Genomic DNA, 27,180 nt, shown 5'->3' on the forward strand with positions numbered 1-27,180 from the left:
GTGTGTGTGTGAGTGTGAGTGTGTGTGTGTGTGTTTGTGTGTGTGTGAGTGTGTGTGAGTGTGAGTGTGTGTGTGTGTGTGTGTGTGTGTCCTCTTGTCCAATTAATGAGTGTGTGTCCTGTAGGGGCACCAGGAACAGACCATCCCGTCAAGGACACAGATGCTGCCCAACTGTTCACACACACACACTCACACACACACACACACACACACACACACACACACACTCACACACACACCTGGATTACCTGGTGTAGTGCAGTCTGAGTAATGAATTGCTGAGTTTGAGTCCTTTTTAGAGGGTCGACCATGAAGACAGATCAGTGGGTCACTGAAGGGTGTTGAGCCCAAAGCCGGAGTTTAAATATCCACCCTGAGCACGAATTCAGACCAGTGTGTGTGTGTGTGTGTGTGTGTGTGTGTGTGTGTGTGTGTGTGTGTGTGTGTGTGTGTGTGTGTGTGTGTGTGTTTCAGCCCACTTTAACAGGAAGTGGAACGCGGCCTCAGACAGTTTTTATAGAAACCAGAAAGTAGAGCTCAGACTATCAGTCGTCACTCCTCACCCCCCTTTCCTCCCTCTCTCCCCCTCCATCTCCTCTCCCTCTCTCCCTCTCTCCCCCTCCATCTCCTCTCTCTCCCCCTCCATCTCCTCTCTCTCTCTCTCTCTCCCCCTCCATCTTCTCTCTCTCTCTCTCTCCCCCTCCATCTTCTCTCTCCCTCTCTCTCTCCCCCTCCATCTCCTCTCTCTCTCTCTCTCTCTCTCTCTCTCCCCCTCCATCTCCTCTCTCTCTCTCTCTCTCCCCCTCCATCTTCTCTCTCTCTCTCTCTCCCCCTCCATCTTCTCTCTCTCTCCTCTCTCCCCCTCCATCTCCTCTCTCTCTCTCTCTCTCTCCCCCTCCATCTCCTCTCTCTCTCTCCTCTCTCCCCCTCCATCTCCTCTCTCTCTCTCCTCTCTCCCCCTCCATCTCCTCTCTCTCTCTCTCTCTCCTCTCTCTCCCCCTCCATCTCCTCTCTCTCTCTCTCACTCTCCTCTCTCCCCCTCCATCTCTCTCTGTCTTGGTGTCTTAACTAACAGCAGTGACTGTAAACAGGCTACAGATGGACGTGTCGTACTTAAAGAGGTTAAATGTGTGAAGAGTTGAGTCGGTGGTTGTTTTTAGTGATGTTGGTGTTTTGGGTCAGATTATGGTTGAATGGTGAATGTCGGTACCGACTGCGACAGAAACGCTGACGTTTGGCGCCGAAACTGCCGCCGTTTCAGCCTTTAACGTGTCTGGACTGTGTTTTTAAACGTTTTAAACATTTTAATCTGAAAGTGAAGCGTCGCACTGCTGCATCAGCGCTGCCTCCCATATTTCCCAGAGGGCCGCGGGCACCGTCCTGAGATTAAACCGCCGTACCTCAGAGAGGTCACCGCCTCCCTCGTCTTCAGTCAGCCACACACACACACACACACACACACACACACACACACACACACACACACACACACACACCAATGCTTTACTCATAAAGAGCTTTTAAAAACATACAGGACAAAAACACAGGACCTGAAGGCCGTCCATCAGTTAGTTAGTTTATGTTACTGTGTGTTTCTGTATTTCTGTATTTGATCTAAACCACAGTCACACAACAACACGACCAAAATAACTGAATTAGGCAGCAGCAGTGTTTTGTGAAGTAAAAATGACTGCTCTTGTCAATGGAGTCTGGTGTCTTTGAAGAGAGCGATAAAACAGCTGATTCTGGTTAAACTAATCCGCTGTCTACTGGCCTAATTCTAGTACTTAGAGGTCATTACCTACCAGCCGTTTAGATCCAACATAATATTTGTGTAACACACAACACACACACACACATTCAACAAACTAACCAGCAGCTCCTGAGTCCTGTTCTCTAAAATCCCTGTTTTAGTGAATGTAGTCTGGTGTGTGTGCTGTTTGTGGTTAAACCAAAAGGATCTTCCAGGTCTCTCTCTGTAGGGATCCTTTCCATGATGCTGTCACACACTTAGAATAACACTCTGAGCCTGTCAGTGGATCAAACAAGCTCTTTTAGTGGACCTACTGTGATCAGGTGCAGTTGTCCCAAAGGATCACGTTGCAGCCATTGCAGCCCGTTTGGTGGCTGCTGGCTGAGGTGATCTACTGGACCAGTTCCAACACTTTTACTACCTACCAGTCACTCAGACACCAGGATGTGGACACAGAGGACCCCAGGGGGAGAGACAGGGGAGCTATCCTTAAAACAAAAACAAATGAGGCAGCAAACCAAGAACAGAAAACAAATAAAATTTTCAAACCAGGTTTGAGTACAAAGGCCTCGTTTTTATGCCGTCAGTGCTTCTAATTCTTCTTCCTGTATTAAAAAAAACTAATTTGTGTTTTCGTCTTTTTCACGTTCAAAATGCGTCTTGCCTGTCATCAGAAATACATTTTACTGCACGTGGATCATTGTGAATTTTGCCCACTGACATACGTGTGTGTGTCGCTACAGCCGTGCTATTATGAGAAGAAACTCACACACACACACACACACACACACACACACACACACCCTCTGGGCTCTGTTATATCCCCTCCTGGTTCTCCATAAACAGAAACCTGCTGCTTGTTTGACTCATCGAACAGAAAACAGCAGGGAAACATGCACAACATACAACATACATGCTTTTACGCACAACTTACATACACGTAAACACACCTGTGAATGCTGCAGCTCTGCAGACACAGTGCAGTGACAGCAGGCCCGTGTGTGTGAAGAACACAGGGTGTGTCGTGCACATAGACACACAGTACGAGCACTAGTACACACTTCCACACCTTGAGTCATCAAAGAAGCATCCAAAACACAACAGGAATAGCTCTAATCCCCTGTTCTGCGGCTCTATAAATAACTGTTCCTGTTAATCTGAGGAAGCAAGCGGGAGCCATGAAAGCAGAGACACTTCCTGCTCATTCCTTCAGCGGCGTGCATCAGTCAGGGCGCTCACATCCTCTCTAAATCCTGAGGAAAACCACAGCTTCTCCTGGTGTTGGCTGAACAGGCTGACCGCTCCTCTGCATGTAAACATACTGAGCCTTTCACACCAAATTAGTTTGGATATTTTTGGCAAAATGTGGCGTCAGATTCTCCATGACTCTCTGAAATAGCACATGCATGTTCAGCAGCTAGAGCCGTATGTCTGCTAGCTGTACGTTAACGCTAACATCCACTGGCTGTGTGTTAACCCTAAACTCTGCTAGCTGTGTGCTAACGCTAAAGTTCAGGTGGATTTGATCTACTTCAGCTTTTGTTCAAAGGACTCTGGTTTAAAACACCGGAGTTCTCTGCAGCATCTCATGCACACTGCACACAAACTGCTCGCTGGTTCTCATTATTTTCGGAGCTGTCGCCCTGGGACCAGATGGGTGTGTAGGGAAACCGTGACTCCATTGATTTTCAGTGGATCTTTCTTCTGCTTGGAGCCCCACAGCGAGGCCTGAGTTATGGGACTTCATCAGGTATTGATTTAAACTGTGTCAGACTGATTGAGGGCTGCAGGGACCGGACTGGACGAGGAGGCGTGCAGCCTGAAAACCTCACAGCGATCACATGCTCAGCGTCACCTGTTCAACACTCCGGGATCCGACTCAGTCCAAACGCAGTGCGATCATCCACTGAAGCCACAGACGTGTGTTTAAAATGACAGAGAAACCACAGACACATGGGAAAAATATGCAAAATTATATATTAAACAATCAAACTGGCATTCACTGAAATTAATCCTCACACATGTAAAACAAAAAAATTTAAAACAATTTCTAAAATTACACTGTTGATTCATGAAAATTTGGTATAAATGTGTTTTGATTATTTTTCACTCAAACTGTCGAACATGTACGTTTTCTTCTTGTCTCATACACAGTAAAATTAGCAGGTGGTTTGTGGTGGCAAATTATACTTTGTGCACACATCCTGGTGTCTAAATTACTGGTCGGTACAAAAAGTGTTGGAATTGGTCCAGTAGATGGTAGATTTGTTTAACCACAAACAGCCGTTGTATCGCTGTCTTCAAACACACCAGACTTCATTCACAAAAACATGGATTTTACAAGCTGGTCTATTGCTGCCTTGATCATTTAGTTTGTTTGTGTTATTATGTGAGTTTGGTGTTTTAAAGATTTAGTTCTGATTCAAAACTATTTTTTATAGCATAGAATAACACAAATAAACTAACAGATGGAGGCAGCAGACCAGCACCTCCTGTGTTCTGTGATGTAAAATGACAATTTTGTCAATGGAGTCTGGTGTGTTTGAAGTGAGTGACATCTGTTTGTGTTTTAAACAGGCGCAAGCAACACAGTTTTATGGACGGTATAATTCACACAGTTTATTACAGTTTAGAAAATCTCAGTCACAGTGAGATTAATCATTTCTCTTATTTGCTGTGATTCAAGCTTCCCAAAAGTTAAATGAAAAACACATTGCGGTGCAATAAGTGTTGAGATTGGTAGATAATAAATTTGTTAAACCAGAAACAGGTGTTTCAGTGCTCCCTTCAAAGCCACCAGACTCCATTGACAAAAACACACATTTTTCACTGGAGTTGTTGGTCAACTGCTGTCTCGATTGTTTGTGTTATTGTGTGACTTTCTTGTTTTAAAGGTTTAGTTTGGATTCAACAAAATGTTAGTGTAACACACGATAACACAAACAAATTAACCAATCGAAGCAACGGCAGATTAGCAACTCTTGTGTTCCCTGAGCTAAAATCCTTGTTTTTGTGAATGGAGTCTGGTGTGTTTGAAGAGAGCAATATAACGGCTGTTTGTGGTTAAACAGTGAAATAAATGCAGTTCATTACACACATGAGATTGTAGAACTATCTGATTGGCGGAGATACAAGCTCCCTAAAAGTTAAATGAAAATGAGGCTGTCAGTGAAAGTTATGATTCATCCCAACTGAGCAGCAGCATCTTTAAGGGCAGGAAGTCCTTTTCTGGAAAAAAAGACGAGTGATGATTAGATTTCAGTCAGACCAACCGCTCCAAAATGGATGTGGAACGTCTCGAAATAAACGCTTCCTGCGGAGGACGATGATCTAAATTTAATAGACTTCTAGGTCACAGTGAACTGTCTGAGCGGCCAGAGGATCGACAACCAGGACGAGTTCACAACATCGGCACACACACATGAGTCATGAATCAATAAATCAGGACACACTGCTAATCAATAAAATGCCAATAAAAAGAATATTACAAGAATAATACATAAAATGTAACAGAAACTGGTCCATCAGCCCATGAAGGTAGAAATTTACACTTTATGTTTTATGATATTTTATTTTCTTTACTTTAAATGACCTGATTTAAATTTTGTCATTGTTACATTTTGAAATGTCTAAATCTTGATTTACGCATAAACCTTAAATGATAATGTATGTAAATCTAACACAGTATTTAAATAATGATAATAATAATAATAATAATTAATGATAACAATAATAAATGATGATAACATATATGAGTGGTTCCTTATCTTTTTGTTTGTTCTCCATATGAAGTGCCAGGTCTCTTCTCTCTGTTCTTAATAATAATAATGATAATAATAATTAATGATAATGATTAGAATGATAATAAGAATGTGTGATTACAAACATTTCTCTAATAGTAAGTTTATTTTTTATTTATTATTCTCTATTTTGTGTTCCTTTTTTCTTCCCTACAGGTTTATATAATGTTATATATTATATATTATTCTCTGTATATACAGAATAACATCCACTGTAGTATAAGACAGTACTTCATATTCACTGTTTAACATGTGGGGAGTTTTTACTGTTTATGTGTTTATGTATTGATGATTGGGTTGATTTTAGCCCTGATGTCTCATTATACATTAATTTAAACATGAATTAAACGTCAGTTGTCTTTATTCTACCCAGACCTGAAAGAACAGAAATAACTTAATTAATTAATGTAGTGCAGTAATGTTATTTAAAGTTCTTCCTCTCTGTGTCGGTGTGGAGCCTCCTTAAATCTCCCAGCAGGTCTTTAGTTCCACCTGGTGGCAGCAGCACAGTGATCCACCCTGTTCTCACTGTATCAGACAGAACACTTATTAGAATCAATCAATCTGTCTGTCTATCTGTCTATCTGTCTGTCTATCTATCTATCTATGTATCTATGTAGAATCAGCTGTTTTGTGTTTATTTTTGATAATTTTGTGTTTATTTTTGGTTATTCTGTTTATTTTCGATTATTTTGTGCTTATTTTTGATTATTCTGTTTATTTTTGATTATTCTGTTTTTTTTCGATTATTTTGTTTATTTTTGATTGTTTTGTTTTGGTTGTTTCGTGTTTGTTTTTGGTGGTTTGGCGTCTCTCTGGTGGTTCAGTGTCTCTTCGTGGTCGACCGTCCTAACTTCATAACCTGCTTGTATTAAATTAAAAAAAGATAAATAATGTCCTTCTCCGTTAGAAACAAAGGAACATTTCAGAATCCAAACACAGAATGAAGGAATATTGGGGGTCAAACACAGAGCAGAGGAAGAACAAAGGTTTTCAGCAGGTAATCGATCAGTTACAGTTCAATCAGTCACCCTCTGCCTTCAATCAATAACCTCTGACGTCACTGATTGGATTTACAGACTCACTGATTTATTGATTAATCATCACCTGGCTGATTTGTCTTGTGTTAATCCACATTGTCTCTGTTGATCAGTCGATTGATCGGTGAAGCATTAACGAATGAATGTGTTTTCAATATTTTACTGATTTCTAGCTGATCATGTGACTGAACCAATGACTTTAACATCCCATAATACTCTGATCATCATGCTGTAGTGAGATGAAGAGAAGAAGAACAGAAGCTCATCATGAAGCTGCTGCCTTCATGTTCCTGCAGGAGAGGAGCGGCCATGTTGGATGATGCTAATAGTTTAGCCTCCTGCTAACTGTAACGTTAGCTAAAGCTTTGCTGCTGCGGCTAACTGAAGTTCATGTTTATGTAGTTTTAGCTGCGTTGATGCTAATAGTTTAGCCTCCAGCTAACTGATGTTCATGTTTATGTAGTTTTAGCTGTGCTGATGCTAATAGTTTAGCCTCCAGCTAACTGTGGTGAAAGGCTGTGGCTAATTTCCAGTTTGTGTAGCCAATGCTAGCTAACATTAGAGGTCACAGGTCGACACGTTAACGTAGATAACGGTGATTCTCAAACTGCTGCTGATAAACACAGTAACAGCTCTGGGATCACAAACACTAATATTTAAAAGTGTTGAAGTGGTTCGTTATCACTCAAACATGCCAACAGTTATTATTATTATTATTATTATTATTATTATTTTTACTATGGTTAGCCTCCAGTCTGCTTATTTTATCATTACTATCATGATCATTGATCAGGTTCCACCCAGTTCCAGGTATTTCTGACTGAAATACTTCAGCAGCTATCGAAGACGTTCACTCACTGTTTCCTGTCTTTTCCTGTCGGGGCTCAAACTGACAGACGGACAGATGTCAGGCCGACCGCCTTACAAACAGGTTCAGATATTCATGTGGTGCTCAGACGTCTACATAAATGAGTAAATAAATCAAATAGAGAAGCTGTTTAAGGAGTTTCCTTTTGTTGTTTTCTTTTGTGTTGCCACGGTAACAATAATAATAATAATTGCCCCCCCCCCCAAGACACAGAGGAACTTCATCACAAAAACAGCCATGAATGTACACAAATTCCATGTATGTCGGACACAGGAAGTATTATATGAATGTACATTTTGTTCAACGACGCAAATTAGAGCTGCAACGATTAATCAATTAGAAGATTAGTTGTCTATGAATTGATCACCAACAATTAAATGTTTTGAAAAGAGCGTAAAGTGTGAATATTGTCTGTGACAGTAAACTGAGTATTTCTGGGGATGTCGGGCTTTCAGGAACACCGATCGACTTCTTTCTATATTTGCTGACATTCCATGGATCAAACAACTAATCAATTAGTCGAGAAAAGGACTAATGGATTCATCTAAAATGAAAATAACTGATTCTTTATTGATATGACTGTATTGATCACTGTATGAAACTACTTGAGGCCGATGAGGCCCCCAGGAGTCGACGAGTCAACGAGAGTGACTGTTGGTGGAGTGTGTGTTTCAGGTGTTTGTGTGTGTGTTTCAGGTGTGTGTGTGTGTGTTTCAGGTGTTTGTATTTCAGGTGTGTGTGTTTCAGGTGTTTGTGTGTGTGTTTCAGGTGTGTGTATTTATGTTTCAGGTGTTGGTGTATGTGTTTCAAGTGTAGTTCAGGTGTGTGTGTGTGTGTGTGTGTGTGTGTGTGTGTGTGTGTGTGTGTGTGTGTATTTCAGTTGTGTTTCAGGTGTGTGTGTGTTTCAGGTGTGGGTGTGCGTTTCAAGTGTGTGTGTGTGTGTTTCAGGTGTGTGTGTGTGTGTTTCAGGTGTGTGTGGAGCTTGTAATAACGTGTGATCTCCCGTATAAAGGCAGTGTGTCACCCACGCGCCGCTGTGTCAGCTGACTAGATGGTGAACTCAGATACGACAGCAGCGGCCTCATGGAGACAGTTGCCGTGGATACCGGCGCACGTCATCCTGTAGCGGTTGCCATGGTCCTCCTGACGTCAAAGCCCCTCGCAAGATGCTCAGGAAACCCCCTGGCGCGGTTACCATGGATACTGGCGGGGGGAGGGGTGGGGTTTAGAGGAAGCGGAAGTGTCAGAGCAGGCGGAAGTGGTACTGCCCTGAATACCCTGAGCAGCGAGCGGAGGACGGCTTGATAAACTCCCATCGTTCAGAGAATAAAATCCGGACTCCTAGTACGCTCTAAATGTGAGTTCACCTGTATATCACTCGGTTATTGTGCTGTATTCAGGCTGAGGGGGGTGCTCCGGGGGGGGGGCGGCGGCTTCGGCCTGCCTCTGCGGCGGAAGGTGCCTATTGTGGTTTGGGGCTGGGTGCGAGAATTTAGGCCGAGACTTGTGGCTGAATAGCAGGCAGAAATAACCCATAAAACAGCAGGCGGGAGCTCGCCGGTGGTCTTTGTGCTGCTGGGGGTGCCGCAGGTCGGTGATTGTGAAGGCCCAGACTCCGGTCGATGCCGTGCGTGGTGCGCGGTGACCGTGCGGGGGGGAGAAGCAGCACCCGAGTTTGGCCATTTTGACAGCTTAGCAGCCGAGCCCGGGCCGCCGCTACGGCAGCACGGACATCTTAGAGCCCCGCTATGTGCACGGCTCGGCGGGTAACCTGAAGCTGGTACCGAGCCGCTGCCACACGGGGACAACCGACAATGTGCCCCCGTTATCCGCAGACCTGAGAGAGGAGCGAACAGCGTCATTAGCGCGGTGTTTAGCTCTGTCATGGCGGACTGAGGCGGTGTGGAAGCCAACGTTAACACACCCTCCATGTTCCCGGGAGTTTCCCCTCAAACGCGGCTATTTGAACGGTTTCTTTCGACAAGTTTAACCGCCGGAGCACCGCGGAGACACGGAACAGACGCGGTATTTAACCCTGTAACTGTCCGGGCCCCGCTGCTCGTTGTCGGCGCTGAAGTGGGTCAGTCCCGATCTCAGCTAAGCTAACTGTTCAGTTAGCAGTTAGCATGCTAGCTGGCGGTAATCTATCTCTCCATCTTAAAATTCCGCAGGGGAATGCGACAAGGAGGGCGTAGCTGTTAGCAGGCCGAGCGGCGCCACGGCCCGGGTCCTGCCGGCCAGGGAGGCTGCTTTTACAGCCCCCATGTCGACACGAATCCCGGGGCGATGCTTTTCAGACGGTCTTTCTCTCTGAGGAGCGCCTTAACCTGGACAGGTAGCCGGGCGGGTTGGTAGCAGCGCCGCTAACGTGGAGCGTGTTGGGGCCGTGCCAGATGACTGGAGCTCACCGACGACTCGAGGCCCAGTTGGATAAATTTTAGCCGAAGTGCGGGAGGCTGCGGCGGCTGACTAACGCTGCATTAATGCTCCTTTAACCGTCAATCAGTGGCTTTGCCCCCCAGAGCTAAATGCTAACACGAGGATGCTAAAATGTGCTAAAATGAGGCAGATTAGCCTCTGAGGTGGAAGTGACAGCAGGTCAGAGCTCCTCTGCTGTCAACACATTTATTATCCTGCCTGTCCTGTTTAATGTCACATCACCTCACTGCTTTATTTAATAAACCACCTCCTAAAAGGTGACACCTTTACTGGGATTTAATTATTCAATCAGAATCAGGAACTGATTTCTCGCCCAATAACTTTTGATTATTAAAGGGCATTGCCTTCTTATATTGGTGCATTCAATAAACATGAGAAGTTTAAAAAACATGAATATAGAATAGAAACAAAATACAAATACTTACAAGACAGAATATGAAAAAATCTAAGATGAACAATATTAAAAAAAAAAAAAAAAAAAAGAGGGGGGGGGGGTAAATCTGGAAACCGCTGACCAGGCATAGACCACAGAGGATGTGTGTTAATGTCTGAATAAACCGACAGGTAATAAATCCACCTGAGACGATCAGCCAATGGGAAGATGACGTCTGACAACTAAAATAATGCCTAGTTAATTTAAAATGTTGTCAGCAGTGAAATCCATTAAAGCAAACCTTCCCTTTATTACAATCAAGAGCTCTTTCATGAGCGTAGCGTCCCAGTACTAAATAAAACGATCATTTTGTTAAATGCCCTTGACAAATTTGCAGAACCAAAGTTGATTTATTATTGATTGTAATGTTTTGTCGCCCAGGTGAAATATTCAAATATAATTGGTATAGTGTCACAGAAGGCAAATATTGAGTCTTTAAGTGACTGAAATGATTAATCACTTATTAAAATACGGATGGAGTTTGTCTACTGATATTTAAGATCTCATCATAATTATTAGAACTCATTTGTTTCAATACTAAATCAAAGTGTCTTGTCTATTGATTTGTATGTATTATTAATGCGTGTAATGTGATTAAACTCCCTCACAGTGATGCTGATGTTGTGGGTTCTGCTGGTACAAAACAATCTGATGTCCCTTTTTAATGCAGGAAATTTGAATTTGTAATGGTCCCATACACTAATGGCCTCACCGTTCAGTTTCTTGGCAAACGAATTGCACTCAATATCAGCAGATAATTGATTTTATGATCCGGCGCTCCCAGCTAGGAGGCCTGAAATGACTCTACACACCACAGGAAGTCTGGGAGGGTGGCGTGAGCATCAGAGTTCTTAGTTTTCTACTCAGGTGTGATTCACACCTGACCGTTTGCTGCCAGGGTGCCCACAGGTCCTGGAAAATCATGGAATACAGAAAAGTCCATTCCAGACAGGCAAAGTGGGGAATTTTGATAAATCACTGGGGCAGGTCCTGGAAACTTGTGCATCTATATTCAATCAATCATCAATATTTGTTTTTAACATCAGGATTTTCTTCTTCTGGGTTTTTTCTGGTTTTACGGATGTTCTCATTCTCCCAGTGGACCAGTCTGAGACCTCTGATCTAAAGCTTTTTGGGGTTTTTTTTATGTCATGTTACATTTACAGGTCATGGAAATTCAACTTCTATAGAGTTTTTTTTATTTATTACGATGAAGTTCTGCACAAATAAGTGACACTGACTGCATCTAAAGATTTTTTTTGTTACCAAATATTACATTTATTTTCTGCATACATTGACTAATTATTAGCTTGGTGAAACATTACGGAACAGTAAAAATGTCTGGTTATATCCCAGAGCCCACAGCGACGCCATCAAATGAAACAACCAGGTTTTGGGAATTTTTGCTTGAAAAATAACTGAAATTATTATAAACTATTTGCTTATTCGTTTTCCGTCAATCGAATAGACTGATCACTGCAGCTCTGAATAAAATCGACCTCAAAGCCACAATTAATCGCCTGTTTTGAAGGTCACCAGCAGACGGCCGCTTTAAGGGGTGTTAGCTGCCGCGGCGCCATCTGGTGGCGTTGGAGTGAAGCTCACGAGGCGCCCTTGATGTTTTTCAAAACGGAACAAAACCGTTGAAATATGAAGTTCATCATTTTTCTGTGGGTTTATTGCCTCAAATATCCTCTGAGTTCAGTAAAATCAAAGGAAAAACTTGACCAAAATCTCCCACCTGGATAAACGTCATGGGGCACGTTTTCTGTAAATTCAGTCAGAAAATATAAGTGTAGAACAAACCTCAAAGGAAAAAATCCACAAATCTTAATGCTCGTTTGAGAAGCCTAGCTCACCTGAGAGGGTAACATAACATGAGCGCACAGAAGCAAATTTGTATCACATTTTGAATTATAAACTCAAGAAATAAGATACTTAATCATATTTAATTATTTTATTTACAACCTTTTGTGTAAAGTTTTAATTAAGGCTGTAGCAAAGTCTAATATATTGATGTCAAGTTGCCAATCTGTCCACGTCTAGGATCATGGTGCCAAGAGAGAAAAGCTGTGGTGTGACTTAGGACACGAGTCCCACAACTCTCAAAGAATCTTAGTTTTTATTATTACTTAGTGATGTGTAAAAAAATTGCAATTTGAATTTTGAGAATAAAGTTGGGACTTAATTTTTTCACAGGAGGTCCTAAATCCTCCTCTGGACACTCCTGACAAACGCCCCATATTTAAAACAAAAAACCTAAAGCTAAGTATTTTAAAAAAAAAAAGGTGTTAAAATATCAAACCACTTTAAAAACTAATTGTACAGATTCAAAACGAAAGAGGAATACTAAACTAATGGAGAAGTAGAGTTGTGTTGGTGTGACGGCGTGGTAAGACGGTGAAACAAAATGGACGAGTCTTGACCACATCAGCATGAAGCCCGATGGTGGTCCTGCTTCCGTCCAGGAGTAAACCGTGCTGCGGACAGTGTTTTTAGACCGAGGAGGTTTATTTTTCAGCATGAGAGCCGTTCACACAGAAAGCCTAATCCACGCAGGAACTAGATGTTGAAGGGGGCTGAATATTTGTCCCACAAATCAGATCTGGTGCTGCCTCCTCTTGATCTGTTGATCGATCAACCGTATTATGCTGAAAAGGCGTTCAGACCGCAGCCTGAATGTTCTTCGTGGACTAACTGGAGTTACTTGCTGCCGTTTTTAGATTTTTCTGTCAATCACAGTAGTGATTATTGCATTGGATCAGAATTTGGTTTCCATGGCAACACTGAACAGCTCAGGTCAGACTGGATGCTCATTGGAATAGTTGTGGTTAAAGGAGAACTCTGGTGTTTTAAACCGTGGCTCCTCTCTGTCCACATCCTGGTGTCTGAGTGACTGGTAGGTAGTAAAAGTGTTGGAACTGGTCCAGTAGATCACCTCAGCCAGCAGCCACCAAACGGGCTGCAATGGCTGCAACGTGATCCTTTGGGACAACTGCACCTGATCACAGTAGGTCCACTAAAAGAGCTTGTTTGATCCACTGACAGGCTCAGAGTGTTATTCTAAGTGTGTGACAGCATCATGGAAAGGATCCCTACAGAGAGAGACCTGGAAGATCCTTTTGGTTTAACCACAAACAGCACACACACCAGACTACATTCACTAAAACAGGGATTTTAGAGAACAGGACACAGGAGCTGCTGCTCTGCCGCGGCCTCGAGAAGTTGTCTGTTTATGTTATTGTGTGACTTTGGTGCTTTTCGAAGGATTGGTTGAGACTCAGACTAACATATTAAAACACTAAAGTCATAACTATTAGATCACCAACTTCTGTGTTCTGTGATTTCAGATATCTGTTTTTGTGAATGGAGTCTGGTATCCCCTGTACAGATGGGACTCAGGTTTAAATGGACTCCTTTTAAATGTAAAAACTGAGCTGTTAGAGGAAAATCTGTTGTATTTATCGTGACGTATACCACTTCTGCCCCCACCCCATTGGAAATCCTTCCCTCACCCCCCTCCTTCCTCAGGGAGGTCGGAGGTCAGGTAAGCTTCAAGGACACTCGAACACAACAAGGGGGCGTCTTAATTTCCCTCTGTTTAAAGGTGGGGGGGCGCACCAGGCTGAACATCTAAGTGATCAGACCTGTTAGTGATGTGAGGGTAAAGCTGGTTTCAGGTGTGGGTGTGTTAGCATTCAAATGTAGAAATAAGGCATTTACAAGATAATCCAGTAAATTAGATGAGCATAGTCAGTCAGTGAAAGCTGGAGCGTTGGTAGTGTGGTGCACAGACATAAAGGAGATGGAGGCGAGGCTGTGGCCTACTTAGACCTACAGATTCATCTGGAGAGCTGAAAGCCCTCGAGGATGAAATATCTGGGAGCATCCACTTCGCTGGGACTGAAAGGGTTGTTGGCAGTGTTTGGTCTTTGCTGGTATATTATAATTATAACTTATGAGTGTGATATTATCCAATCAGTACTAGTTTGTCAAAAGCTAATTACTAAACTGTCAGAGATTTGATTATGAAACAGTCGGAGGATAGCTGTGCGTTTTATTTTCTCCCCCTGGGCCCTCTGTGTCCACATCCTGGTGTCTGAGTGACTGGTTGGTAGTAAAAGTGTTGGAACTGGTCCAGTAGATCACCTCAGCCAGCAGACACCAAACGGGCTGCAATGGCTGCAACGTGATCCTTTGGGACAACTGCACCTGATCACAGTAGGTCCACTAAAAGAGCTTGTTTGATCCACTGACAGGCTCAGAGTGTTATTCTAAGTGTGTGACAGCATCATGGAAAGGATCCCTACAGAGAGAGACCTGGAAGATCCTTTTGGTTTAACCACAAACAGACGTTATATCGCTCTCTGACATTGCAGCCTGTTTGGTGGCTGCTGGCTGAGGTGATCTACTGGACCAGTTCCAACACTTATGGTACCTACCAGTCAATTAGACACCAGGACATGTAGAAAATAGTTTGAGTTCTCCTTTAAGCATCGTTATAAATGTTTGATCTTTTTTTGGTTTCGTCCTGGTGGTTTTTTCTCTCCTGGTTACGTCTCTCCTCAGTCAGGCGTCACCGACATCATGGTCTGCAGATTTTGCGCTCTCTGTCTCATCGCCTCTCTGCTCTTCTGCTTCCTTATTTTTTTATTTTCCAGCTGAAGTCCAAATGTTAACCGTCTTTCTGTCTGCTGTTCTTCTCCCTGCAGCCTAAAAATGGATAAGAACGACCTGGTGCAGAAAGCCAAGCTGGCAGAGCAGGCCGAGCGCTACGACGACATGGCGGCTGCCATGAAGGCCGTGACGGAGCAGGGCTTGGAGCTCAGCAACGAGGAGCGCAACCTGCTCTCTGTCGCCTACAAGAACGTGGTATGGCATCCATTTAGCGACTCGAACACTTCTGTTTCCCCCCTAATCTGTAGCTGCTGGAGGTGAAGCTCTGCGGTCGGCTCACGGAGCTCATGTTGATCGTTCAATACGATCCTGATACCATGACACGCGTGTGAACGTGAAGTAAGGACAGTCCGTTCCACACAGGGAAAGTCAGGGAGTTTAATAAATTATCAGGGTCAAGGGAAATTAGGATATTTTGTGACTTATTTTTAATAAAATCACCAAACCATTATTAGTAATTTTATTCCTCGAGTTGTTTCCGATTGGAGATAATTGTTATTTATAGATCATGGAAAAGTCTGGGAATTTTACATTTGACTTGTTTTCACTTTGGTTATTTTTAACTTTTGTTTTAGACTTTACTGTGAAAAGGAAATCATGGACTTTCATAGATTTAACTCTTAAATCAGCAGTTGTACAGGTGAATTTTCAGCCTGTCTGTGTGGTTATTCAAGGGGGCGATATAGAACAGCGCTGTGCGATCGTTGTGGTTACTTGACATCATTGATGGGCGATTAGATCGGCGAGGACGGGGGAGCAAGAGGGTTCAGATATTTTACGTTTTCTGCTAAAAGTTAAACAGAAAAGAGTGTTAACATTTTATTTAATGTTCTGTTTAACAATCAAGACTTAACTTTTCTTAAACCAAGTAGTTTTTTTTGCCTAAACTTAACCAACCTGCCACAGAAAACTTATAATGACAAACTGAAATTGACAAGTTAAAGCTATAAATGAAGTTTACAGGTTGGCGTTCTTTATGGTTAAATGACCAGACTCTGTACTCTGTACTGTAAAAAGCCAAATGAAGGTCGTTTGGCTGGTTAGACCCTGGTTCTGATAAACACTCATTAACGTTAATATCTTAAATATTTCAAACCTGATCAGATCTGTAACGTTAACGACTGACTGAGTGCCGATCTGTTGAAAAGAGACACTGAGGATTAAAAATTCCCTCTGAATGCGTTGAACAGCTGCAGTTCACCTGGGATCAGGGGCTGCTTCGTTATTTCAAAACGAACCCTGACAGAGTGACTCAGGATGTGAAGGTCTTCAGACACCCTGAAGGGGTTCGTTTAGTAATAACGCTCTGAGTTCATCCTGCTTATTACGTGACTGTGTAATGAGGAAATCCATCATTTGACATATAATGTAGATTTAAAGATGATTTTTCTTGCTCCTGCTGTCAGAACAGCGTCCAAAGAAACAGTCTGTTATTTCTGCGTAACTGATGGTAGAACGATGTGATTGACCAAACTGGATCCAGTGTTCAACAAAGCCGTGTAATAAACGTCATTACAGCAAACTGGTCGTCGCCTAAAACACCGTCTGCATTGCCAAAAGACTGTCCCACAATATGTTGGTACAACTGTAGCCAGACTCGGAGACCACAGACGCTGCCAACGCCAGAAGCTTGTTCTTGAGCCGGATCCATCTTCCCGGTGGAGGTGTTGAACCGTTACGGTGCATCTCAGGCACAGACTGTATAACAGAGGTGGGCGTGGCCACCGTGACGTTGGTTAGTGTACCGCCATTTTGAAGCCCTGACTTTGGTTTTATGGGCGTCGCCATCCTGGTTTTTTTTGGAGCCAGAAGTGACATTAGTTCCACAAAGGCCTCCTCTGATTGGTCAGTGAGCAGGTAGCCCCGCCCTAAAGGCCCCCCCTTCCTGGTGTATCTTCCTCTAAATGGACCATAACTGACTAAATGAACATCCTGCTGTGCTGAAGAAGACAGTAAACTAGAGACTGAGAGCAGAAACTGTTCACTGAGCTGATAAATCAGGAGAGAAGTCGGCTCATTTCCTCATTGACTTCCATCCAGTCAGACTTCTGTTTGGAGCCGGTGGAGTCGCCCCCTGCTGGACACTAGAGAGGATGCAGCTTTAAGGCTCTTCAGCATCGGCTTCACTGTTCAGCCCCAGAGGACACCGACACTCTTTACAGACTGATACCGACCAATCAGAGGACGCTTCTTTACACTGACTGATACCGACCAATCAGAGGACGCTTCTTTATACAGACTGATACCGACCAATCAGAGGACGCTTCTTTATACAGACTGATACCGACCAATCAGAGGACGCTTCTTTACACAGACTGATACCGACCAATCAGAGGACGCTTCTTTACACAGACTGATACCGACCAATCAGAGGACGCTTCTTTATAGACTGATACCGACCAATCAGAGGACGCTTCTTTACAGACTGATTTCAGGATGGGGATCGAACAGACGTCGGGGTGTCTTTTCTGCCAGATGTTTCCATGGTAACACTGCGATGGCTTGAGGCCTTCAGATGTAACCTGCACGCCGTCACCGATCACATCCTGTGCTGCATCGTACTGAACCGTCTGATCTGGTTCTTGATAGTGTTTAGTGACAGGCAGTGACAGTTTATGTGACGTGTGCTCTGCTCCTCTAATTTAGTGTTTTTGTTTGTTTTTCATGAAGATTTTTACAGTTTTTCTACAAAAGCACAAATTATGTAACAGCAGCCTCAGGTTTTCCAGCATCACTGCTGCTGCTCCATTTATCTGTTAGGTTTATTTTTTTAAAGCTCGTCAGCGCTCAGTGCCTTGTGTTGAATGTTTTCATGTGAGGTGTAACCAGGGGGCAGGTATAAGTCAGGATGCTGTAATCTCATAATAAATCACACTTATCTCACGTTTGGACGCTTCGGATTTGGGTTTACAGATCAAGATCTTAGTTAATTTGCACATTTAAAAGGATACAAGTACGTTGATAGAAGAAATGAATTACCGTGCAGCAAAGACTCATTCAGAGTCAAAGAAAATGACATTTACTGAGTAAAAACAAATAATTACTTATTATATTTTTTGTATGTTTATTTGTGGATGATTTAAATAATTTCAGCATCATTAGACCACAATTCCCTCAAGTTTTTGATAATTTTACAATATTGTTTTTCTATATTATTTGATCTGAAGTGTATAACGGTGGTTTTAATCATGAATCTGTGTTCTTGTGTACAGATGTCGTGTTTTAATGTGTTTTAATGGTGATTGTTGTTTTCTGGCGTTAGGTGGGGGCCCGCCGTTCATCCTGGCGCGTCATCTCCAGCATCGAGCAGAAGACGGAGGGGAACGAGAAGAAACAGCAGATGGCTCGCGACTACCGCGTCAAGATCGAGTCTGAACTCCAAGAAATCTGCCACGACGTGCTGGTACGCAGCGGGGTGGCTGGGGGGCGGGACCGGGGTATAAAGAGCTGATCTTCATGAGGTCACATGGCGTTACTCGTGGCGACGGTCGTCATGTTGCTGGCAGCTGTTCATGCCGTCAAACAAAGCTTTAATTTTTCTCTGGTCTGTGTCTGAGCGCTGCGCTTCAGTTTGTGTTTTCACGCTGCAACACGAGTCATGTGAAGTCGCCTATAGACACACTGTGTGTGTGTGTGTGTGTGTGTGTGTGTAGATTTAAAAAAAAAAGACTTGGGAAATTCACATTAACTAATGAAAGGCCTTAATTGGGGGATAGTGTACGGCGAGCGACCCTGACGGGGAGGCAGGACACTCGCCGTATGTTATCCCGCTAATTAGATGACTTCACACTGAAGAAATCAACAGTCGGACACAAAATGCTGACTTAAAAGTGAATTTATTGATTTAAAGATGGTGGTATTGCTTCTGCCATCAGACGCCGTCCGCAGCAACAGTGTCGTAGAGACATAATGGCTGACCAATGTTAAATAGTCTGAAAATCTGTTTAGACTGAGCGCTGTCAGCCTGCACTAAAAGGCCTGAACGTTTAATCGTTGCTGAAATCTGTTCGGAGTTTAATTTGAATGTCAGAACACTGAACACGTAACGTCTGCAGCCCGGCGGCGGTGGACTGGCGGCGGCGCCCTCTCTGCCACGTAAGACCACGTATGAACTATAAAGCAGAGAACAGTTATGATCCAGGTTTCTTCATGACTTTCTTCCTCATGTCAGACTTCAGATTACTGATTAATATCATTAAGGATAAAAAACAGTTTTAACCATTAAACTTGACTTGACTTGCTGATACATGTAGACGCCGTGGTAGCGTCATGGATAGTTTACTATTTAACAGGTTAAATAGTAAACCGACCGCATGAGTTTTCACTGATTGATACCATCAGTTAAATAGTATTAAAAGTTCCTGTGCAGCAGTAGACCAGCAGCTCGGAGGTAGAATGGTGTTTTTGTGAATCCAGTCTGAGTGTGAAGAGAGCGACGTAACATCCTGTTGGATGTTGGTTAAACCTAAAGGATCTTCCTGGTCCATCTCTGTAGGGATCAGCTCAGCAGCGGCTGAAGTAAAGCTGAATATTTGTGCCTGAAAATGTCCTGAAAGTCTCACTCAGCTGCTCAAGTCTGGAGCTCAAAGTTGGCATTAAAACAGGCGTCGTGAACCCTCACGTCGCCGGGTCCTGACGAGGTTAGAACAGAAACTGATCAAGGTCGAAGCAGACCGAGATGTGTGGGGCCGGAGCAGACGGCTAATAATATCTTCAAGGTCAAACTGGGAGCCGCTGCAGTGATGTGATGCTGTAGGAATGAAGGGAGGGAAGGACGGGTGGAGACATGCTGTCCTTAAAGCAGCAGGAAGCCTGGAAGAGGAACGCGGTGGTAACCCTGACCTAGAAGATCTCACCAGCTAATTAGACGATCAGCAAAACTGTAAGCAGAGGAGAAGCTGTTATGTGTAGCAGGAAATAAAAACTGCATTCAAACTGGTCTCAGTGCTGCTGAATATGACAGAAACCTGGTCTCAGGAACAACCAGAGTAGGTGGGCCAACTGTGGGCCTGCAGTGTGCCGTCTGAGGGCCTGCAGTGTGCCAACAGTGTGCCGACTGAGGGCCTGCAGTGTGCCAACAGTGTGCCGACTGAGGGCCTGCAGTGTGCCAACAGTGGGCCTGCAGTGTGCCGACTGAGGGCCTGCAGTGTGCCAACAGTGTGCCGACTGAGGGCCTGCAGTGTGCCAACAGTGTGCCGACTGAGGGCCTGCAGTGTGCCAACAGTGGGCCTGCAGTGGGCCGACTGAGGGCCTGCAGTGTGCCAACAGTGTGCCGACTGAGGGCCTGCAGTGTGCCAACAGTGTGCCGACTGAGGGCCTGCAGTGGGCTGACTGAGGGCCTGCAGTGGGCCAACAGTGTGGCGACTGAGGGCCTGCAGTGGGCCGACTGAGGGCCTGCAGTGGGCCGACTGAGGGCCTGCAGTGGGCTGACTGAGGGCCTGCAGTGGGCCAACAGTGTGGCGACTGAGGGCCTGCAGTGTGCCGACTGAGGGCCTGCAGTGTGCCGACTGAGGGCCTGCAGTGGGCCGACTGAGGGCCTGCAGTGGGCCGACTGAGGGCCTGCAGTGGGCCGACTGAGGGCCTGCAGTGGGCCGACTGAGGGCCTGCAGTGGGCCAACAGTGTGGCGACTGAGGGCCTGCAGTGTGGCGACTGAGGGCCTGCAGTGGGCCGACTGAGGGCCTGCAGTGGGCCGACTGAGGGCCTGCAGTGGGCCGACTGAGGGCCTGCAGTGGGCCGACTGAGGGCCTGCAGTGGGCCAACAGTGTGGCGACTGAGGGCCTGCAGTGTGCCGACTGAGGGCCTGCAGTGGGCCGACTGTCGGCACACTGCAGGCCCACTGTCGGCACACTGCCGGCTGCCGAGAGTGAAGCCTGTGTTTGCCCTGTTGGTAGGCGTGTTAATCCTCTGACTGTTTGTCACGCTGAGTGGGCGTCACGGCAACAGCTGAGCCAGTAGAGATGAGCGTCGGAGCAGAAAATGTTCCTAAATCACCAGGAAACACATGTTGGTTCATAGTTTTTATATTTTCTGTAAAATCAGCTGACTGAAACCTTCTGGTCGTGTCTGTTTCAGGGTCTGCTCGACAAATTCCTCATCGTCAACGCATCTCAGGCGGAGAGCAAGGTGTTCTACCTCAAAATGAAAGGAGACTACTTCAGATACCTGTCAGAGGTGGCCTCCGGGGACTCGAAGAAGGGTGAGTATCAGCCGTTGAGCCGTTAAATTACCAACTTTTGTTGTTGCTCTTGCGCTCTGATTGTGTTGGGGAAAGAAAGAAGGTTTTATTAAAGGAGCAGCAGGAAGATTAGAGCCGGACTTACTGAGCAGAGTGTCCATTTTATTGTTCAAATAAAAGTCAGCTGCTGTTTGCCGTCTTCCTCAGTTGTGTTTATTAAAAAACAATATTTACTCTGAGAGTTAACCTGTTTAATGTTTGCTACAAGCTCCATTTTTAGTTAGTGATCCTACTGTGCCAACGGTACACCCTGGAGATCAGGGGAGCAGTAAAGGGACAGTCCGTATTATCAGCAGTGTGGTTATCTGAGCTCCTTCTCCATAGTCAGTGTATCACCTACAGTCGATGGTGGTCGACGCAGAGCAGCGTTACATCACCATCAGAGTCCTTTAGAGGGCAACTGAAGCCATACTGCTCTGTTTGCTTGTTTCAAAGGTACCAGACTCCATTCACAAAAACAGTATTTTTACCTCACAGAACACAGGAGTTGCTGATCTAATGCTGTCTTGATCAGTTAGTTTGCTCACGTTGTTGTTGTGACTTTGGTGTTTTTAAACGGTTAGCTTGGATCCTAAATTAATACGTTGGTGCACAGATGGAGGCCGCGGTAGCACAGAACTCCTGTGTTCATTGAGGTGAAGTTACTGTTTTTGTGAATGTAGTCTGGTGGCTTTGAAGCTAAGATAAAGACCAAACTGCTTCAGTTACCCATCGAAAGGTCTGACAGCATTTTAAAGCGGTAAAAATATACGGACTGTACCTTTTTTAAGAGCTGTTTCTTGACTTGGTTTGTTCCTAAAGCATCTGTAAATACGCTAAGAAGCAGCTTCATGTTGTAGGATGTTGACATGAGATGACATTTTTCATCACGCGTGTCTCTTCAGTAAAGACGGAGGGCTCAGAGGACACGTGAAGCTTCCGTGTGAGCCGTGATGTTCACATTAGTCACACCAAGGACTCACACGCCACCGATATTTTAAAATTACACTCTTGTCGCCTCCAAAAGGTGACGATCATCTCATCACTCTGTGCTCGTCTATTTCTGTCTTTTCACTGAAGCTCCCGTTGTTCACGGGGGGACTCAATCAGACTGTTGCTAAGAGACGGTATCCAAGGTTACCAGAACTACTCACATTCCCCTCAGCATCAGCTGTGTGCTAACACATGCTAACATGCTAAGCTAAGATGGCAGAGATGGTGACAGAAAACCTGGAAAATAAAATCTAGTTGTTTGAAGTTGGAGCCTTTCGGCGTCAGCAGGAGCTTCAATACATTAAACATCGTTAACTTTGTGCTCACCGAACAAAATTAATGAAAATTAGATTGAAAAATTATAATTACAATATAAAATTATATTATTTTGCCTATTTTGTGACCTAAAGACTCCAAATCAATATCAGAAATGATTACATTATGGACATTTATATATATATATATATATAAAATATTTATTTTGGCTTTTATTGCTGCTTGTATTTTAATATTTTTATGGTAAATTCAGGTTTTTTCCCCAGTAGCTTCATGTGATGTGACTGAGGCTCTAAATCCAGTATCACTATAGAAACAGAGGTCCTGGAGAGCCCTGATGTTAGCATGCTAATATTAGCATGTAGCTAATGCTGGTGGTGTGTGTTGAGGGCGGTGTTTGTTCACTGAGGTGTGTTCAGGGTCACAGTAAATATGAGCTCTGTGTGTGTGTACAGACACGGTGGAGAACTCTCAGCAGGCCTACCAGCAAGCCTTCGACATCAGCAAGAAGGACATGCAGCCGACACACCCCATCCGGCTGGGCCTGGCCCTCAACTTCTCCGTCTTCTACTACGAAATCCTCAACTCGCCCGAGCAGGCCTGCTCTCTGGCCAAGCAGGTGGGGGAGCAACGCTCCATTTCCAGTGTTGAACCAGGACCCAGAGCAGTATGAGAGCCTGATCTCAGTGTAAATGACCCGTGTGTGTGTTTGTGTCCGCAGGCTTTCGATGAGGCGATCGCCGAGCTCGACACCTTGAACGAGGACTCGTACAAAGACAGCACGCTGATCATGCAGCTACTAAGGGACAACCTGACTGTAAGTTTGCCCTCCGACACACGAGTCGGCTAACACGACCTGTGTGAGCTTCTAAAGTGGAGTTCTGTACTGTGTGTGTGTGTGTGGGGGGGGCACACGTGTTCATGTGTTCATGTGTTGGAGTGAACGGATGATTTGACGGCACGTCTATGATGCAGGTTTCATATCAGTTTAGACACATCACGCCGGTTTGGTGAGTGTAGCTAGCAGTGCTAGGCTAACGTCCCCTCTCCCCCTCAGTGCTCCCGTCCAGTGTTTATTCTGACACACACACTTCCAAGCTCCGGGCTGCCTTATTTGAACAGAATGTTCCTTTAACTCGACCACCTTTGTCTGTTTGCTAAAGGTTGACGTACGAACCTCGACAGGGTGACGCTGCTCACTGCCCTGATTATTAAACAGCGTCATACTAATCAGCTCTCTGACTCTAAATACTGACTTTAAAACCATTTTATTGATTTAAAAATAATGTTATTGCTTCACTATCAGATGTGTCCATAGCAACGGTCTGTTGTACAGAAACCAGACTGTAGAACGCCGTCTAATGAAAAGTCTCTAGAAGTTTTAAAGAGGACTTATTATGCTAAATACACTTCTTGGTGTCTTTTTAACAGACTTGTGTGTCGACAAACACTCAGACTGAGGAAACGTCGTCCTCTCTATGATCTGTTGATCACGTGACCTTGTTGAGCGTTAGCATGTTGCTATGCTAACGTGTTTCCCCTTCAAAGACAATAGAGCTCATGTGGGAGTCAGTGGGCGGGGCCTGCTCAGGGAGCTGACCAATCAGAGCAGACTGGGCTTTGTGGGGAGGGGGGGTCTTAAAGAGACGGGAGCTAAAAGGCAGCGTTCAGACAGATCACAGTAACGTTAACAGGACGTAAACACACTCCAGTAGAACCATTAGATTTAAATATGAGCCTGAAAAGTAGCTGAATGTCTCCTTTAAATGTGACGTGATGCTGATTGCTGTCGACTCTCTGGACTGACGGCAGTTTTCCTCGTCTCTGCAGCTGTGGACATCAGAAAACCAGGGCGACGAGGGCGACGCCGGCGATGGAGAGAACTAGAGCGCACTTCACTGTTGACCCACCCCCACTCTCCTCCTCCTCCTCCTCCTTTTATCTCTCTTTCTCCTCCTCCTTCTTCTTCTTCCTCCTCTCTTCGTACTCATAAGCAGCCCGTTCATTCCCTTCGTCCCACCTCCTCACGCCTCCCTTCTGTATAACCAACAGCATGAATAGAACCCGACCTTCACAAGCTCATAGTAAAGACGAGGAGGGGGGTAACAAAAGTACTCCATCACCCCTCCGTCACCCCTCCTCCTCCCCCGACCACGGCACTCCGAGGCGGGCCGGCCGACTGACCCCGCCGGCCCGCCCAGTCTTATCGCACGCAGGGACGGTTTTTACCCAGAACCACCAAACAAACTCCCGTCTGTAGAGCCCCGTCTGTTCCCTCCTCCCTCCTTCCTAACATCTCAGTACCTCCTCCTTTTCCTCCTCCTCCTGCTCCTCTTCCTCTCTAGCGAGTTAATGCATCTACATAGCTGTCATCCCTCCTCCTCTTTTGGCTTTTCTTAGTGTGCTGCCGAATGGCTGGTTTTATTCCACTTTAAACAAAACAACAAAAGGTTATTAAACTGTCCGTTTATTTTCAACAAACACTGTGATGCTTAGTTTTTCCTCCACGCCGCCACCGGGTCCGACCATGTGACCGCCGGGAGGGGGGAGAGTGCGGTTCTGCTGAGGTTTATACAGAAGGGTCCCCTGACGAGGCTTCACTGTGACACTGACGACCCTGAAAACCCGCCGTGACTTCACCTCGGCGTCTAACGGGACCTGGACTCTAATCCGACCTTTATTTTCCCACTTCAGAGTGAAAACCGATAGAAACCTAAAGATCGTACATTCCGTCGCCACGTTTGAGGCGCGTTTTGTCGGCCCCTGAAGGCAACTTGTCTCCTCGCCCCCTTTTGTGGTTATTTTCTTTGTGCAACGACTCAAACTCTTCTTAAACTGTAAAACATTTTAGAGCTGAACTGATAATCCACCCTTTGGGAAACTAAACGGTTAATTGATGTTGTTCGTTAAAGCTCGTTAACGGGAAACGTTTCCACTCGTCGCTGAAAGGTGCGATCGGCCGTCGTTGGTTCATGAGTGTGTAAAACTACCGCCAGCGGCAAGAGGTGCGGCGTGCTGTCTGTAGATCGGCGCTCAAACTTCCTGCTTCCTCGTCCACGAATCGTAATCGATCAGAGAGGATCGATGCAGATAAAGATGGCCATGAAGCCAAGATATCCGGGAGCGTACGGCCGCCGCCATCTTGGCCTCGTGGCATCATCAATCATGGGTTGGGATCAGCTGTCAATCATGACGTCACACCGCCAAACAGATCAGAGAAATTAACACAAACATCGGCGTCATCAGATCGACTTAAAACAACAGGAAAACGTTGCCGTCCGCAGAGGGACGGAGCTTATGGCGTTTACCGCAGCCTGCCATCAGACGTTTTGGCTTCACGTCACGGCGTCTTTATATCCGGCCCACGCTGAGGCCTGATGGGAACCCCCACGATGGCGACTTCTCCACCTCCTCGCTCACGTCCTCTCACACCGCTGGGTTTCAAACCAGGACGCGGCGGTTTGGAGCGTCGCCATCGGTGCGGTTTGAGCCGAGCGGCCTGCAGCCGATCAGCCAATCACCTGCCCAGAGTTCGCAAACAAAAGCCGCTAACGGTGCGTTTCCCTCGCAGGAGCGTCCTCGTGGTTCCTCTCGCTCAAACGAAGATCCTAAACAGAGTTAAAATCTTCAGACGTCAGCTGACCTCAGCCTGTCGGACGCCGCTCGCCGTTTTCACACGTAACCTAATCTGACTTCTCTCTCGCTCAGTGTCACAGTAACCTCGCCATCAGCCACCTCGACATTCCACTCTGTAGGTGTAGAAAAGTCACGTGTCTCAATGTTTTTTTGTTTTCTTTAGCTGGGGACAAACGTTTTCATGCACTGAAGTCTAAAAAGGTTTAAAAAAAAAAAAATTCCTCATTCATCCTCCCTGCCGCTCTTTTTCTCGTTAGCTGAACAAAACGGCCGTTATTCTCCGCTTTCTAAGGAAAAAATGATCCCATGCAGTAGTGAATGTGGCACCGAGCCTGTCTGTATATCTGGTATCTCAAATCATTTTGTTTTTACTGACCAGTATTCTGCTTAAAATAAAAAGGAAAAAAAATAACCCAAAAAAACAACAAAAAAAAAGTTTGCTTCTGTGACGGTTTTATTGCTTAGCGCGCACGTGGTTGTGAAAATTTAGACTTAGCTTAATAAGGACACCAATAAAAATAACAAAACGACAAAAAAAAGAAGAAATCCCCTTCAGCACCTCCCTCCCCCACCCTGGTTATTGACGTAATACTAGATTTGTGTATGTCTTTTAAAAAAAAAAAAACCCAACTCTAGTTTCACCTTCCATGTTATAAACAGGACAAAATGTAAAAGACGATTTAAAGTGAAATAAAGGTTTTATCAGTTCCGAATCTGCTCTGTTTATTGCAGCCTGTTAACGCCGCATGTTTGTTGACTTGGTCTCACACTGAGCTTCCTGAGCGAAGGTGCACGACACGCAGGACGATTAACGGCTTTTAGACACATCGACGCCTCCAAAGGTCTGAGCTCCTCCCACCCAGACGAACCGCTGCTGGACGCTCGTTTCCAAACTCCTGTGAGGTAAAATTACTCATTTTGTCAATGGAGTCTGGTGGCTTTGAACGAAAAAAAAACTACGTTCACTAAAACAGGGATTTTAGCTCACAGGACAGATGAGTTTCAGTTAAAATACCAAAATCACACAATAACCAACTGTTAACCATTTGA

At 44.9% G+C, this 27,180-nt stretch overlaps 1 protein-coding gene across 1 annotated transcript; it reads left to right on the forward strand.

Moving 5' to 3' along the window:
* The first annotated feature begins 8,695 nt into the window (after positions 1-8,695).
* Positions 8,696-26,843, forward strand: ywhaba (tyrosine 3-monooxygenase/tryptophan 5-monooxygenase activation protein, beta polypeptide a). Its single transcript, XM_070841618.1, has 7 exons — positions 8,696-8,818; positions 15,046-15,205; positions 18,273-18,413; positions 21,084-21,207; positions 22,950-23,113; positions 23,216-23,311; positions 24,325-26,843. The coding sequence occupies exons 2-7, from the start codon at positions 15,053-15,055 to the stop codon at positions 24,379-24,381; spliced, it is 735 nt and encodes a 244-aa protein (XP_070697719.1). The 5' UTR covers positions 8,696-8,818; positions 15,046-15,052; the 3' UTR covers positions 24,382-26,843.
* Positions 26,844-27,180: the final 337 nt, after the last annotated feature.

This window comes from Pempheris klunzingeri, chromosome 2, assembly GCF_042242105.1.
Source record: "Pempheris klunzingeri isolate RE-2024b chromosome 2, fPemKlu1.hap1, whole genome shotgun sequence".
NCBI classification, from domain to species: Eukaryota; Metazoa; Chordata; class Actinopteri; order Acropomatiformes; family Pempheridae; genus Pempheris; species Pempheris klunzingeri.

Excerpts from the sequence above, each read along its gene's own strand:
- ywhaba (XM_070841618.1), top strand. The coding sequence starts at position 15,053 with ATGGATAAGAACGACCTGGTGCAGAAAGCCAAGCTGGCAGAGCAGGCC. Across the intron at positions 21,208-22,949 it reads CTCCGGGGACTCGAAGAAGG|ACACGGTGGAGAACTCTCAG; the intron begins GTGAGTATCAGC and ends GTGTGTGTACAG. Across the intron at positions 23,312-24,324 it reads TACTAAGGGACAACCTGACT|CTGTGGACATCAGAAAACCA; the intron begins GTAAGTTTGCCC and ends TCGTCTCTGCAG.